Source organism: Trichoderma breve, chromosome 4 (genome assembly GCF_028502605.1).
Source record: "Trichoderma breve strain T069 chromosome 4, whole genome shotgun sequence".
Classification (NCBI taxonomy): Eukaryota; Fungi; Ascomycota; class Sordariomycetes; order Hypocreales; family Hypocreaceae; genus Trichoderma; species Trichoderma breve.
Window position 1 is genome coordinate 1,063,551 of NC_079235.1, and position 15,940 is coordinate 1,079,490.

At 51.0% G+C, this 15,940-nt stretch overlaps 5 protein-coding genes across 5 annotated transcripts; 2 read left to right on the forward strand and 3 right to left on the reverse strand.

The window, feature by feature from the left end:
* Positions 1–918: 918 nt before the first annotated feature.
* On the reverse strand, positions 919–2,191 carry T069G_06635 (ras family domain-containing protein; the record flags this gene model as incomplete). Its single annotated transcript, XM_056173845.1, has 4 exons — positions 919–984; positions 1,117–1,495; positions 1,748–1,867; positions 2,172–2,191. The coding sequence occupies 4 exons, from the start codon at positions 2,189–2,191 to the stop codon at positions 919–921; spliced, it is 585 nt and encodes a 194-aa protein (XP_056027424.1).
* A 3,715-nt stretch (positions 2,192–5,906) lies between these two features.
* T069G_06636 (uncharacterized protein) lies at positions 5,907–6,650 on the forward strand (the record flags this gene model as incomplete). The annotated part of the gene is made up of 2 exons (XM_056173846.1): positions 5,907–6,276; positions 6,337–6,650. The coding sequence occupies 2 exons, from the start codon at positions 5,907–5,909 to the stop codon at positions 6,648–6,650; spliced, it is 684 nt and encodes a 227-aa protein (XP_056027425.1).
* A 144-nt stretch (positions 6,651–6,794) lies between these two features.
* Positions 6,795–8,831, reverse strand: T069G_06637 (neurochondrin domain-containing protein; the record flags this gene model as incomplete). The annotated part of the gene is made up of 3 exons (XM_056173847.1): positions 6,795–8,009; positions 8,076–8,382; positions 8,434–8,831. The coding sequence occupies 3 exons, from the start codon at positions 8,829–8,831 to the stop codon at positions 6,795–6,797; spliced, it is 1,920 nt and encodes a 639-aa protein (XP_056027426.1).
* Positions 8,832–9,258: 427 nt separating this feature from the next.
* On the forward strand, positions 9,259–12,253 carry T069G_06638 (voltage gated chloride channel domain-containing protein; the record flags this gene model as incomplete). Its single annotated transcript, XM_056173848.1, has 6 exons — positions 9,259–10,083; positions 10,147–10,299; positions 10,352–10,466; positions 10,535–10,626; positions 10,688–10,873; positions 10,937–12,253. 6 exons carry the CDS (start codon positions 9,259–9,261, stop codon positions 12,251–12,253), a joined length of 2,688 nt encoding a protein of 895 aa, XP_056027427.1.
* Positions 12,254–12,568: 315 nt separating this feature from the next.
* Positions 12,569–15,429, reverse strand: T069G_06639 (ATP dependent DNA ligase domain-containing protein; the record flags this gene model as incomplete). Its single annotated transcript, XM_056173849.1, has 5 exons — positions 12,569–13,105; positions 13,166–13,895; positions 13,949–15,104; positions 15,160–15,314; positions 15,404–15,429. 5 exons carry the CDS (start codon positions 15,427–15,429, stop codon positions 12,569–12,571), a joined length of 2,604 nt encoding a protein of 867 aa, XP_056027428.1.
* Between the last annotated feature and the right edge of the window lie 511 nt (positions 15,430–15,940).

Genomic DNA, 15,940 nt, shown 5'->3' on the forward strand with positions numbered 1-15,940 from the left:
AGGAGGCAGCCCAGCGCCGATTGGAGAGGAATCAAAGATGCAGATAGTCTTAGCCAGTGGTGACAGATAACGCCTTTTGATGCACATTTGACCCTTCTGTTGCTGTCAACGACGCCCAACTCGTTAACCATAAGCCCAGAGTTCTGCTGATCCGTCGGTATAGATGGGGCATTTTCCTCCTAGTGCCATGGGGCAATTCTTCATGCAGTTGACGCATTGATGAAGAAACGCGGGGGGAAGACTAAAAGTAGTCCAGAAGCTGTCTAAAGTATCACTTATCGAGTAGGGAGATCTTGGCCCCCAAATCATCTCACATGTTTGGAATGTCTTGGCATCACAAACATAAAAGAAAGAAAGGTCAAGAAAAGAAAACTGGGCATAACAAAAGGTCCGGTCAATTTAACTGCACTCCTAATCGCCAAACTTCCCTATCGAAACATGCCTTGTCTGCATTTTATAAGTTCCCTGGCCCAAAATATAGAGAGAAACGAGAATAGACGGGAACGTAGATCCGGCCTCTGGTCTCGAGGCCACTGAGCAATGACAATAACGGAGAAGCACGGGCAAGGACTGCCGACAACGGAGCAGGCCGCATATCTAGGAAGCTCTTCGCCACTGCCCTCTCCGTGCCCATCGCGGACGAGGTCTTGCTTTTGCCATGACCAGGCACAGGGGAAAATCCATCGCACGATTTCCTTGACGGAAACAAGTAAATCACAACCCCCTATTTGCCAGTGATATCAACCATCGTGGGTAGGCAAGCCCAACTCGTCCAAGTCTATCAACCCCGTCCACCAAACACAACCACCGTCTCCAATTGACCTCGTCCATGTATCCAGAACCCATCCCTTCTGGCCAACTGACCATCGAGTGAAACAATGGCAATATCCTATGACGCAATTTCCTGAGACTCATGGTTTATAGAACGAGACACTTGTGGGATTTCTTCTTGGGCGCGGGCGGTTCCAAAGCAGCGACAATGGCCTAGAATGGGGTTTGGTTAGCGCTGAATTTTCAAACACAGATAGATTCTCTCTCTTTCTCTCTCTTTATTCACCCTCTGTCTTTCTCGGTTTCTTTTCTTTCTTCCTCACGGATTGCTTCATTGCGACATACCTCATCAAACACATCCTTGAGCTTGAACTGCGTCAACGCACTGCACTCGACGTATTTGACCGCGCCCAAGTCCTTCGCCATACGCTCGCCATCCTCCTTGCGGACAGGGGACATCTTCTGCTTGGCAAGCTTTTCTCGGACGCTGGGGTCGTCTCGCAAGTCAACCTGGGTGCCGACGATGAGGCAGGGGACACCGGGGCAGTGGTGGTGGACTTCGGGGAACCACTTTTCGCGAACGTTTTCGAACGAGGCAGGCGAGGTGACGCTGAAGCAGACGAGGAACACGTCGGTTTGGGGATATGAAAGGGGACGCAGTCGGTCATAATCTTCCTGTCCTGCCGTATCGAAGAGTCCCAGGGTATACGGCTCATCACCGATCCTATTGAGCGCCAGTCAGCGATTGAGTCCCTCGGGCCAGGTCATTTGGCCCAGCAGAGAGATTCGCCAGGAGGCGTGTTGGGCCATCTTTCCACCACACGAGATTGTTTGATTTATTTCTTGCGTCTCTTTTTCCATTGTCGCTTGATGCGCGGCGGTAGAAATCAATCGACCAAAAGTCAAAAAGTCTTTTTCTCTCCTGACTTTTCCTTGTCTTTCTCTCTACTAGGAAATGGGGGGAAGGGCCACTCACATTACGGTGACGGCATAGTTGTCGAAAACGGTCGGCACATATTCCGAAGGGAATTTGTTTGTGGTGTAGCTGATGAGAAGACATGTCTTGCCAACGGCACCGTCGCCGACGACAACGCACCTAGAAGCGAATTGCAGGGTTAGCCATCATGGAAAATGCAACTTGGCTGAGATGTGCTGCGGCAGGAGAGGAAGAGGCATCGCAGCTTCATTGACCGCCCCCTCCCTGTCAGCAGGTCGGAGACAGGGACGAAGGCATTTGAAAGATGCACGACGACCTCGCAAGATGCCGGCATCGCAGGCTGCTATCAGGAGGAGGAAGACGACAAGAAAAAAAGAAAAAAGCAGTAAGAGGAAGCGAGGGAAACGAGGCAGATGCAAAGGGGATTGGAATGCAGCATGGCAGAGGGGCTTGCAGATCGTACTTGATGGTTGCGACCACCATGGTGGTGCTGCTTATGCGGTTCCTTGACGAAGAGGGAGGTCTGACGACGGAGGGCAGGATGGAGGCCGAGATGCCTTATCGCAGCGCGTGCCGCGGGGAGGGAAGATGCGAGGACGAGGTTTTGATGGCTGCGAATTGAGGCTCTGGAGTTTTGGAGTTGAAGATTAATTTGGCGGGAGAGAGTAAGTCGTAGTGACAGTAGCAGCAGCAGTAGCAGCAGCAGAGCCAGCAGTAGCGGCGGTGGTTGGTCAAGGTAATAGGCTGGATAGGCCAGTAAGTGGATGCGCTTGGGCGGGTAGGCGGGCTTATCAAGAGGGAAAATGGCCTGCTCTGCTTTTGGTGGGAAGCTTGTCACGATGGGGGGGAGAGAAAGTGAGGTGAGGCGAGGCGAGGCAAGTTCCGGGGGGGAGGAGAGCAAAGGCTTCAGCGCTCTCAATGCTGGGGATGGAAGGACTGGAGCCTGCCTTGGGGTTGGTGCTGAGGACAGGAGCAATGAATCGAGTCGAGCGTTGTCCAGTGCTTGCTTAGGTGATGTGTTATGTTCTTTAGTCCCGTCCCCAATAGTTAGTACCAGTGGACATGTAAGTAGCACCGAGAAGAGCAAGCAAAGTAACCTGTTGGGTCTGGTGTGTAGGACCACAGGCCAGTGCAGTCCAGTTCAGTTGAATACAGGACGAATTAGCCGGGCTGGGCAGATGCCTTGAGGCCTGTCTGGGTGCTGTGGTGCGTGTGCTGGCCGAACTCGACTGGGGGGGAAACTGGGGGGGCGAAGAGGAGACGGGAAGCTTTTGGCGGAGCTTGGCCTCGTTTGGGCGAGATGGTCAACTGCTAGCAGCTCCCGTCACCGAGTAGTACGCAGCAGTGCTAGTGAAGTTCAGGGCATGCTAACAATGGAACCAGTACGGAGTACAGTAGCCAGAGACACACAAAAAGAGAGAGACCCGACGGGGTTGGTGATGGCTGGCTCGGTGAAGCAGGGTGATTGGTGGGGATTTGCGCCTGGCCCTCCGCCAAAATCGATTGATTGATTACACTGGTTGATTGAATTTGTCGAGCAGAGGAGTTGGCGTCTATACTCGTACTATCCTCTGTGATGATACGCTACTAATGGATACATACTTATTTGATGCCATCAAATCAATACTAAACCCGTTCCCGTGAATCCTTCTCAGCAACCTGCATCCCATTGCCAATTGGACGCGTGCAGCATGCACTCAGGCGGGTGGCTGAAGGGGGGGGGATTAGGCTAGCAGTAATTGGGGGGCTTGCTCAATGCGCGACAACGGCGGACCGGGGAGAAGAAGAAAAGAGGCTGGTTCGCTGAGCTTGCGCTTAGCTGATTTGCCAGGAGGAGGCGGTTGGTTGGGTCATGTCGCGATTACAGTAAAAGGAGAAGAGGCACGAGAGAGGGAGAGCGGCTTGGACTCTTGGACTTTGCACACAGGCCATGTCGTACAGCATCACAGGCCCTCACAAGCACTCGTGCTGGGCTGTACAAGATGCTGTCTCCGTTAGAGTGGCAGCTCGGGCACGGCCTTGTTTGAAATGGATGGAATGAAAAGAATCCGGCTGCTCCAGGTATCCGTTACTTTGGACCAACTGAAACCGTCATACATCCACCTACAGATCACTGAGCTCGCACTTGGTACCCAGTACCAGGAATAACATTGTGGAGCGCAGCCAGAGTTGGCGTGAAACAAGGGATATCAGAGCAAAAGCAGCGTTTGGGACTTTCGATTTGTTTGCAAATGCAGATTGCTACAGAGAGATGACGTACATGGCCCATTGCCTTACAATCTTTGCACATGTACTACGGAGTAAAGTATCTGAGCTCTCATATCTCAGATTAGTAGCCTACTGAGGAATCATCAAGTACTACCAGGCGGTTGTTGGCTCTGTTTCTGCCTCCTTTCTCCATGGCCGAGTAACACAAGATTGCGTGCTCTCAACGCCACACAAACCCTTTCTGACCGACACACATTCGAGTTCTACAACCTTAAACTGTGGTGCAGCCCTCCAAAAAATCAACAATCAAAGAAGAAAAAAGAGAGGTCAAAGCAGGGAAGCCAATCGCCAGGATCGTGCACTCGGGGCTCCTTCCGGGCCCCTTGCAAGCCCATCTGCCAAACCAGCTACTGCAAAACCCAGGTTTCAGCCCATGCAGCCAGCAGTGAGTGGCTATGTCTACTCCGAAATGCCCGTGATAGGAAACAAAAAAGAGAGAGGGAGGAAGAAAAGACGAGGAACGAAAGAGGCGCAAGATCAAATCTCGACATTGCTATCATCTCGCTGAGAAAAGATGATTGCCAGAGCGAGTGCCTCTTACAGGCAGGGGAGCAAAAAGAAGCGATACGTGTGACTACTATTTTTAACGGCCAAGCATCAAATCTCTCCCTATGACAGACGCTCCATGCCTTCTTCTGGCTCTCAGACCCTTATTTTTCCTCGTCTAATGGCGCACGTGAGCTGCCTCCTTAACGAGATATGCTTTTTTTCTCCTAGCGAATGTTTCCCGCCATCTAATGAAATCACCGTTGTGGCCTCTTTTCGTGCTCTCCTTCACATCCCTGTCTCGATCTGCCGGCATGAAATGGAGCACCTCCGTTGGAGCTCTAGCTTTGGCGCATGTGTAATTAAATGAACGAGCTCACTACCAACAGAGTTACAGTATTCTTGCTGTATCTCTACTTCATACCTCCCACTGATTCACTTGCTGAGATACGTAACAAGTACGGCTTGTGTTGGGGGACCCCCCGTCCTCTCATCTATCTCCTGCGTCGGCAATCAAACATAGGTAATCTCCTTAGCACGGTACGAAACACACCAGACGGCAATCATCCGATTGTTTCCAAGCCACAGATGCAGCTCCCAGTATTACCTCGTATGGAGCCGTGCTTGGTAAAATGAAGGGGAATTGTAGATTGCACGTAGCCGCCATATGCACCTGACCACACCCAGATTCCCTGTCGTGTTACTCTGCAAATGCACTTTTACAGTTCACCGGTTTCGGTGAGAGCCGTCTAACGCCTGGAAAGGGTGTCGTCGTCTTTTTTTGCATGTGCGAACCCTGATGATGGTGTAACGCGTCTATATTCTAGATCACGGTGGCGAGAGATGGATGCAATTGCCCGCAATTCCACCGCGGCTGCCATGAGCTCTGTGTCAGGATTGTGCGATGTGATTGCTCGCCTTGTATTCCAGAGCGTCGGAGCCTGTTGCTAACAATAAGGATGGGTTGATGCAGAAGATGTGAATTACACACGATGGCTACATGTGGTATTTCCCTCCGGCAAGGCTACCCTACATTGTATGATTTATGAGGCGTGTCCAGGACGGCATCGACAACAAAGCCCCTATGATACCTATTTGAAAAAATCGTCTACATATGTTTCTTCTTTTCAACTGATGATATGATGAGGACATCAATGGATGTGGTATATGGTAGGGGTAAATAGAGCCTCGAATTAGGTTGCATTAGCTTTGCCTTTTGTCAACGACGCTGTGATGGCTGATTTCGTACTCCACGTAGCTACATCACAACAGGTTTTATCATCGCGAATTATATGAGCAATCGATAGAACGCTATACTTCTCCTCTCTTTATAATTCTATATATAGACGGATTTCCGAAAACAACACCGTGGCAATCCGCTCCCAAAGAGCAAGATAGAGTTGATTACATTGTCGAATGAGGTGGCTCAGCTTAAACCCCCACCATGAATCCCGAGACTCGCCCTTTTGACGTCAACCTCTCAACCTCGACCTCACACCTCAGCCAACAAAAAAACCTCAACATGGAGCAACAACACATTGACTCGCTGCTGGAGCGCTATCTAAACCTAATAGACGAATACTCGCGCCTGCGAGAGGAACTTTCGAAGCTTCAGGCGGGCGTGTTTCAGAACATTGCCAGAGCCAACTTTACTGGCGAGCGGGGCATGAGATATGGTCAGGACCACTATGACGAGAGGATGCGCGCATTAAGAGTGTTGGATATTGCGCCTGGAGGAGATGATGTACCTACTTTCACAATCAAGAGCTTAAAATCCCCTGTGGATGACGAAGGTCAAAAGGAAGAGGAGAAACGTGAGGACAGCTCTGATGGAGACAAAGCAGACACTACCGCCACTCAGGAAAATTCTGAAGCCAATCCTGAGGATGAACAGAGCCTCGAGGACCAAGGCGAAGAGAAAGAGAAGGAGGAGGAGATAAAGACAAAGAAGACGACCAACAACCCTCTGCGCTGGTTCAGTATTTTGGCTCCCGCTCCCCTTCGAACCGCCCAGACTTTGTCTATCCAGGCCGTGGAGCAGGTCATCCCGCGGCTCATCTCTGTCAACGCCGAGATGGAGCACGTCGAGATTGAAATTAGGAGGGCACGAAAGAAGAGGGCAAAGGCGGCGGCAGCGGCTGTGGCAGAAAAGGAAGCTGTGGGCATGGAGGCTGTTGAGGCGAGCTGATGGGAGACCGTGGAGGAGGTGATGATCTTAATTTTTCTTACCAGCGGTATATACACCGAAGTGCTGTATAAAATATTAAGCTGCATATTGGCATCTCAACTCTGTATTGGCTTGATTATTTCCCGCGAGCTATATGCCATGTCTTCATATGCTACGTGACAACTCCCCTAGAACGTTCACTACATCGTCAATATCCTCCCTTAAAAAGCTATCCTTTGGAATCCCTCCTCCCAACTGCGTTGCAATGCCCACAAGCGCACTAATCGAATGTGCAAATCTCTTCCTCATACCAATACTCGCCTTTATCAACAACGCACAGCAAAGCTGCAAAGCCGCAACCTGAAGTTCCAAAACCAGAGGATGTGCCTGGCGCTCCCTGAAGACATCCCACGCCGCCACTGCCGTGATGAGATTCATCCATTCTTCGGGGGTATCGCTGCTTTGCTCTGCCATTTGGAGCAGCACACGGACGATTTCGATTCCTCGAGAAGTCTCGTCCTCGTTAATCGCAGAGGCGTCCTGCTGGAGGATTTCGACGAGGTCCTTGCTGAGGGTTTTCCAGCCGTCGTTCTGAAGAAGAATATTTCGGCCCTTGTCGAATGTAACTAGACCTTCGAGGGCGACGAGAATGGGAGATCGGAAATCGAGCTTTTCAGTTGTACTGCCGCGGTAGAGGTCCATGAACATGTCTGTCAAGCCAGTGGCCTCTTTCCTCAGCATGTCGTTTTCGTCCTCGCGAAGCCAGATGGCGAGAGCCCTCACGGCAGAGAGAATAAAGGGGTCCTCATCAGCAATATTTTCTAAAGAGTCCCATGTGAGGGTGAACCGTGATCCCATTGAAGTTTCCGCCTTCCCAGATCGAGCTTCTGGATGTAGCCCCATGGCTCCAGCAAACGTGGCGTCCCATCGATCACGAAGGTACTCGATGGTGACAGACATGGTTTCTGATATGCCTTTGCGGAGCTTGAGAAGATTGTCTGGTGACATGATTAGAGTCTCGAGCGACTCATCTTCCAATGAGCGGACTAAATGTCCGATGAAGATGCATATAATGTCAAATGCAGAAGCGAGCCTTCGAGAGGTGTTTGAATATTCAGGTTTGTTGAGCTGCTCTAGCAACACTGGTGCTGATGAGCGGATATCGATTAGAAGAAGATTGACGAATAGATAGGAGAATGGGTTTTCATCGCCGTTTTCAGGCTTGAATATCAACTCCGAGGCTTCTTTGGGGTACACCCGAAGGAGAGATGCGGCGGCATTCGTGTATGCTGACCGGGCCGCAGAGTTTGGCCTACTGGTTACCAGATTTCGAATGAAGTTGATGACTGAGTTTAGCCATTTCGGATTTGGTGGAACGATCTAAAGCGAGCAGATTCACCTCTTATTAGCCATGTAAATTTTGTGTTATAGGGAAATTCGACTTACTTCTGAGCTTGCTTGCCGTAGCAGCAACCCTAGAAACTCAAGAAATGTCACAGCGTCGGTGCCTCGGAATGAGGACACCAACGACTGTACGTTGCGATCTATGCGATCAGCTAAGTATGATGCGTCATCTACGACTACCATGGCATTTAGCCAAGCATGTCGCAGGATATCCATTGCAACGGCGTGTGATGGTGCAATTTCCGTAATGGAGCTCAAGTCTTCCACTTTTACGAGTGCCATGGCGCCCTCTTGAGAACTTACGAGGGCATGAAGCACCTGTAAAAGCATCTTGACTGTTTCTTCTGACCTATTCAGAGGTTTAGCAAGTGTGTCAGAGGCATTTGAATGATGAACAAACCCATATAATACAGCACCGACGAGTTTGGAGATTCTGTCTGTAAACTTGGGCTGAGACGTCGCCTCGGTAGGCAGCAGAGCAACAAAGGTGTGCAAAACAGACACAGCCAAGTCGAGCATCTCCCTGGAATCCCTTTTCGAAGGATTTGATCCGGTACGTAGTAGCCTGTCCAGGAATTTGGCCGGGATACTGTCCCATAATCTTTGGAGCACTTCATCGTTCTGCTGGAGGCCTGGCGAGTTGTCCAGGACGGATTTCAGAAGAGCTAATCCAACGAATCGCTGGGTATCGTCTTGTGCCTGGAGAAGAGTTTGGATTTTGGAAATGCTGACTTCATCTTGATTGGCATTGGGTGTGGTAGATGATGATGCTTCTGCTTTGCTGTCTTGAGAGTCCATTGTGATATTGTATTTTTGATTTTTTTTTTTGCTGTTCAAGCTGATGATGGATAAGCCACTTATGCGATATGACCTGGGTTCAGCATTGTAGTTCCAGCAGGGTATGTGGTTGCTAGAAGAAGGAAAATTTGATGAAAAGAGGTTTAAAAAATACAGAACAACCTCTAGTTGTTAATGTTATTAAAGACATGAAGATGAAGGTATTCGAAGATATCAAAGCCACTGAAGCAATAAGAAGCGGCCCTTTTGTTGGAGTCTCAGGCGCAAAGCACTGTGCAGATGGCCTGTAGAGCCCCTCTAGCCAATCACCATCCGCCCCTCCCTTGCGCTGGGCTGGTTTCAGCTCCTCCAACGGCGTTTCGATATACGAAGCTTCGGTTCGCTGAATCTGTCTGGCCAGCAGAAGATGTGATAGAGTTGTCGCATCATGTCTGGAGCCCACGAGCATTTGCCTGCAGCTTCATCATCCTCCCAGACGCCCGCCATCATCACGCCCGACTCGTCCGACGAGCTCGACTTCCTCGACGATCACGACAGCGACATCCTCGACCACGACCCGATCCATGGCGATCTCGGTGCGCCGCTGTCCTTCAAGCGCAAGCAGAAGCCCGCGCTGCTGTCCAACCCGCTGCGAGTCTTTTCCACGCTGACGGGCTCCTCGTCCGCATCGCCTCCGCGACCACAACAGCGCCCTTCCAGCAGCAGCAGACACCAGCCGTCCGACTCGCTCAACAGCGTCTCTGGGTCGCTGCGAGAGGCAGTCTTTGGAAGCGCAACAGCCGCCAGCTCGAAGGATGGGAAAGATGGCCTCGCCCACGATTGGTATGCCGAGGGCCCCGGGCGACGAGTCGGCTACGAAGACTTGACGGCCATCGACTGGATCTTTGAATACACAAAAGAGCGACAGCGCCTGCGCGTGCTGGGTTCGAGCTCGGGCGGCGGCATCATTGGCTATGTCAGACACCTCTTGGACGCCAGCCAGGTCTGGATCGTGCTGCTGTTGACGGGCTTGGCGGTCGGTGTGATTGCGGCGCTCATCGACATCACCACCGACTGGCTGGGCGACATCAAGCTTGGTTTCTGTACCAGCGGGCCGGAGGGCGGGCATTTCTATCTGAACAAGAACTTTTGCTGCTATGGCTACGACCAGGGCTCCAAGTGCGCCGGATGGAGGTTTTGGAGCGAGGCTCTGGGCATCCACTCGGGCGCGGGCAAGTGGTTCATTGAGTACTTCTTCTTCTTGGCATTTGGAGTACGTGGCATTACCTTTCCGTTCATGGAACTTCTGGGGTGTACTAACTCGATGCCTCAACAGGTCCTTTTCGCATACTGTGCGGCACTGCTCGTGCAGGAATATGCCATCCATGCTAAGCACAGTGGTATCCCCGAGATCAAGACCGTCTTGGGAGGATTCGTCATTCGCAAGTTTCTGGGCCCATGGACTCTGGTCACAAAGTCGTTTGGTTTGGTGAGACTTGTCTAGTATCTCACTCTGTCATTATCAAAGCTAACTCGGACAGGTTCTTGCTGTCTCCTCGGGCATGTGGCTAGGAAAGGAGGGCCCTCTGGTTCATGTAGCATGTTGCTGCGCCAACTTTTTCATAAAGCTCTTCTCTAATATCAATGACAATGAAGGTACGGTAAAATCACTGATTTCAAGCCCGCTGGTATCTCGCGCCATCCACTGACTTGATCACAAATAGCTCGAAAACGAGAAGTGCTCTCAGCGGCAGCAGCATCAGGCATCTCAGTTGCTTTTGGAGCCCCCATAGGAGGAGTGCTATTTAGTCTTGAGGTATGGAAATCTACACACACTAAACACCGGCAAGATGACAGCAGTCTGATTTCCGAAACAGCAAATCTCCTACTTCTTCCCGGACAAGACCATGTGGCAGAGTTTCGTCTGCGCCATGGCCGCTGCCGTTATTCTTCAGGCCTTTGACCCCTTTAGGTCAGGCAAGCTTGTCATGTATCAGACAAAGTATAGCCATGACTGGCAAGGCTTTGAGATTTTGCCCTATGCCATCCTGGGCATCATCGGCGTAAGCAGTGTTTCGCTCTCGTTTCGCCACTTCTTCATAGACTGACGAGATTGGATCATACAGGGCGTCTACGGTGGCCTCTTCATCAAAGCCAACATGGCCGTCGCTCGATGGAAAAAGGCCAAATCCTGGCTCCCGAGCCCCATAACCCAAGTCCTCGCCGTAGCCTTCCTCACTGCTCTCGTAAACTACCCGAACCACTACATGAAGTTCCAGACTTCTGATCTGGTGTCCAATCTGTTCACTGAGTGCTCCCAGAACCTCGATGACCAGATTGGACTATGCAAGACTGGCGCAGCATCAGCCGGCACCATTGTTCTCCTCATCTTTGCCGCTCTCGTCGGCTTCCTCCTTGCCACCATTACTTTTGGACTGCAGATTCCCGCGGGAATCATCCTGCCGTCCATGGCCATTGGCGCCTTGGTCGGCCGTGCTATGGGCATATTGATGGAGATTTGGGTGGACAACGCTCGAGGCTTCTTCTTGTTCAAGACTTGCGCCCCTGACGTCCCATGCATCACGCCCGCTACATACGCCATCGTTGGTGCATCAGCAGCTCTGGCAGGCGTCACGCGCATGACCGTCTCCATCGTCGTCATCATGTTCGAGCTCACCGGCGCCCTCACGTACGTCCTGCCCATCATGGTCGCCGTCATGATTTCTAAATGGGTCGGCGACGCCTTCTCGCGCCGCGGCATCTACGAATCGTGGATTCACTTCAACGAATACCCATTCCTCGACAACAGCGAAGAAGTGGCCATCCCCGATGTCCCCGTCGCCGAGATTATGACTCGCATCGAAGACCTCGTCGTCCTCACGGCTACGGGCCACACCATGGCCTCGCTCAGCAGCATCCTCGAGATGCATCCCCACCGCGGCTTCCCCGTCATTTCTGACCCGCGAGAGGCTATTCTACTGGGATACATCTCCCGCGCCGAGCTCAGCTATAACCTGAAGACCGCGGCCCAGTCGCCGCGGAGCCTGCCCCCAGAAACGGAGGCTTACTTTTCGCACCAGCCACTCGCGGACCCGCGTACTTCGCTCGATTTGCGGTCGTGGATGGACCAGACGCCGCTCACTTTGCCGTCTCGCACGCCTCTGCATCTCGTCGTGTCGTATTTCCAGAAGCTGGGCCTACGATACATGCTTTTCACTGATCGTGGTGTTTTGCAGGGTCTGCTGACCAAAAAGGACATTTGGTACGTCCTCAACGGGGCAGACGAGACGAGACGCACTATTGGTCTTTCTTCCTCTTCTGGAGCTGGACATAGGGCGAGAGAGCAGGAGAGCGGCATTATGGATGAAGGTAGAGATGAGGAGCAGAGGGGCCTGCTGAGACCTGATGATGCAGATGATACTGATAGGGGATCGATATTATAAAGGAGAATATGGAGTTGAAAGGTCGTTTTGCGGTACATTGAGGTTTTTAGATTAGTAGACACGATCATGGAAGTTTTTTCCTGGACAGCTAGCCGTAATGTTGAATACATGATAATTATCACAGAAATTGGTATCAGCAAGTAGAATCGTTTCCCAGGAAATTAATAATCATGATAATATGCAATGGCCGAGTATCTAATCAATGCATCTCATAACTCATACAGAAAAAAGCACCCCCTGAATATGAACCCAAAAAACCTGCCACCCAAACTAAAATATCGGTACATATGGTTTCCTCAGCAATAACCTCTATTTTTAATACTCAAAGTCGTCATCCACCGACGGACCCTTGCTCTTCGTCACGCTCTCCTGTTTCCTGTACATTTCCGCAACCTGCCTGCTAGAGGTTGCCTCGTCCGGTTTCTTATCATCGCGAATTTTGATGAACCGCGGGAATCTCAGACTGATGCCCTTCTCGCCCGCCGGGTCTACGCCCTCTTTCCATCCAGCTTTGTAGCGAGGGCTGAGGGTCAAATCTGCCGTCTTGACCTCCCATACGTAGCGTGGCTCGAACCAGACGTCGGGCTGGTGCTGTCCACCTGCGGAGTGTGAGTAGAACGGCTTGGGGCGAGCGATTGTGATTTGTGAGAGCTGAGCATAGAGATCTTCCAGGACTTGTTCTGAGAAACCAGTGCCAATGTTGCAGACGGTTTCGTAAGTATCAGTGGAAGCATTGTAACACGCCAGTAGAAAAGCGCCGTAGACGGATGTTCGTTTGCCCTTGCCATAGTAGGCTCCCAAGACAACAAGGTCCAAGGAGTCACCGACGCCAGAGAGATAATCCTTTTTGATCTGTTTCGCAGTGTTAGAGAAAACCGAGTACAGCATTTTTATGTAGAAAATCCTGCTTACCTTGAGCCAGTTTCGACTTCGTTTGCTGGGCTCATATCCGCTCTCCTTGCCATCCAGCATCTTCACCATCAGACCCTCACAGGATGCCTTGACACTCTCATCCAGGAACGTTTGGATCTCGTCCAGCTCTTGACCATTCATGTGCGTTGCAAATGCAAATTCGCCTTCAATTGGAACGAACGCAGTGCCGAGAAGTTCCCTTCGCTCACGAAGCGACTTTTCCACAACAGCCTCTCCGTTCAAATACAGCAGGTCAAAGGCAAAGACACAAACCTTGACTTTGATATCCTCGGTTTTTACGTCTTTTCTCTTGCGAGTCATGAGTTGCTGGAACGGTAGTACCTTTTTCTCCAACATATCCCACGCCACGGTCTCGCAGTCAAGAACAAAGCTCTTTGTATCTTCCTTGACCCACGTGGTGAGCTTCGCAAGAACGTCAGGATACTTCTTGGATAGATCTTCGGAATTGCGAGAGAAGATGGACGAGACTCCTGAGCCTTGTGACGTATCCTTGGCCACATAATGAATCTGAGCACGTTCGCCATCGTATTTGTACTCGCATGTAAATGTCTGGCCTTCGAATCGATCCAGAACCTCTGTGATGGCCTTGGTTGGTTTGGCCAGCATAGGTTTCAAAGGCACACCGGGCCGGAGCTTGCAGTGTTCTCTCAGATTTTGAATTCCATACTGAAGCATAGCTGGGATGATGACATCGTAGCTTGGCAGCTCGCTATGTTGGATTAGCCTCAATTTCACAAACGAAAAGTCGCATTATGCACAAACCTGTAAACTGTCTTGAGGATAGACTCCCCATTTTCCAAATCTGTGGTGCTGGGGATTTTGCCCTTGACCTCTGCTTCGTGAGCGACAACGGCTTGGGCCAGTGAAACCAAAACAGTCCTGTCTGCCAGACCAAGTCGAAGTTTTCCCTCCAAAAATCGGATAATGTACTTTGCTTCGCTTGGGCCGCCCTTATCCTTGTTGATGTCTACCTTTTCCTTCAAGTGAGAATCTGAGGAAGATAAAAGCTTTTTGATTCCGTCGACTTTGCGGCCTTGGGCGCCATTACCAGTCACTGTCGCGATGGCCATCAACCCTTGATGGACACCTCTCACAGTCAACGGCTTGGGTTTGAACATGGTTGGCTGTGTTGATCTGCTCTTCACAGCGACAAGGCCCAAATCGCCAATCTCTTTCTGATCGGCTTTTATAACCTGCAAGCTTCTTCCGGTTGTTTCGCCGATTGCTTTCATGATCAGAGATTCACCGATGCCGAGCTCGATGCCTGCATAATCAGGAGCGAGTTTGTTGATCATGAGGAGAACCGTAGGTAACAGGTCATCGGGAGTGAGCCGCATGACTTGACGCAGGAAGCGCGAACAGTGTTCCATAATGATCAATCGTTTCGTGGTCAACTCAATAAGAGAGAACGTCTTGCAAAGAGCCGCATATGGTACAGGGGTTCCGGCTTTCCAGTCGGGATAAGGGTCTTTTTCATGTTTCTGGAGCATTGTCTGTTGAGCTTTGCGCGCCTTGGCAGTAACAGCCTTCTTTTCTTCCGTATCGCTCTCAACCTCTGATGCTGACTCTGAAGACTCCTCATCCTTCATAACTTTGTCGCCATCTTCCTCAACCGCAGCATTTTTCTTCTCCTTTGTTGCTTTAGCTGGCTTTGGCGATTGAGACCTCGACTTGGGGCTTGACTTGGGGCTCGGCGATCTCTTTCTCTTAGCAGGAGGGCTGCTTGGGGCTTCTTCCTTGATTGACGATTTTGGGGGTGATTGGGGAGCCTCATCTTCGTCATCTTCAATCTTGACCCGTGTTCGTCTGATTCTTTTCGTAACAGGGGCGTCGTCCTCATCTTCGTCTGCTTTGGGCTCAACCACTGCTGCCTTTGCTTCCTTGTTCTTCTTTGGTGATCGCGGCCGTTTTTTTGAATCTTTAGATGATGAGTCAACCCTGGTTGAGCAAAGGCAAGTAACAAAACATCTTACCCTTTTCTGGATCTGAGTTTTCTTTTGTACTTGCGTCACCTTCAGACCCGTCCTCCTCGGCCTTGTCTTTGGCAGTCTCCTTGCTCCCCGCCTTGGTCGCAAAAGCCAGCGTCGTCTGCCTTACGGGCGCACCAGTCTTCGCCCCAAAGAACTTCCTAGACGCCCATCGTGATCAGTAAAACTCGCATTGAACGCACCACTTCCATCCACACACCCAATTGTCTGCTGCGTTGGCTTCACATACCCCAGAGTCGCCTGCTTCGGAGCCATGACGTTATAGAATGCTCTTGTAGAGCTGGACGGGAGAAGAGACGGTTGACAGCGAATCAATTGAGACAATTGAAATCTCAGGCAACTGAAGGCGAAAACGGAGCAGTATTTATGATGAAGAATAGTGGTCGAATTAGTGGTGGTGCCTAGGCACCGACAGCTCTTTTTGGTCAGCCCAGTCAATAGCATGACGCGCTTCAGCAGGCAGAATCGCGTTAATTGAGTCCCGCGTTCTGGGGTGGGCTATCACGAGACGCGCCGTGTTCACGTGACTAAGCTCTAGGGTAGCAAGATATAGCAGTTCCAGAGCAACTGGGTATCTCGGAGTATCTGCGGGCCTACTATTTACGGTACTTGTCCTTTTTTCTTTTCTTTTTCGTGCCCCACGCGTGAGATTCCTGCCCTAGTCCCATCACGGCATAGCGCTATCCAACAATCAAACCTCCAACCTCAACACTGCGAAATTTCGGAAGCTTGTTAGCTTTGGAGAGACTCTTTTGCCATCTCCCTC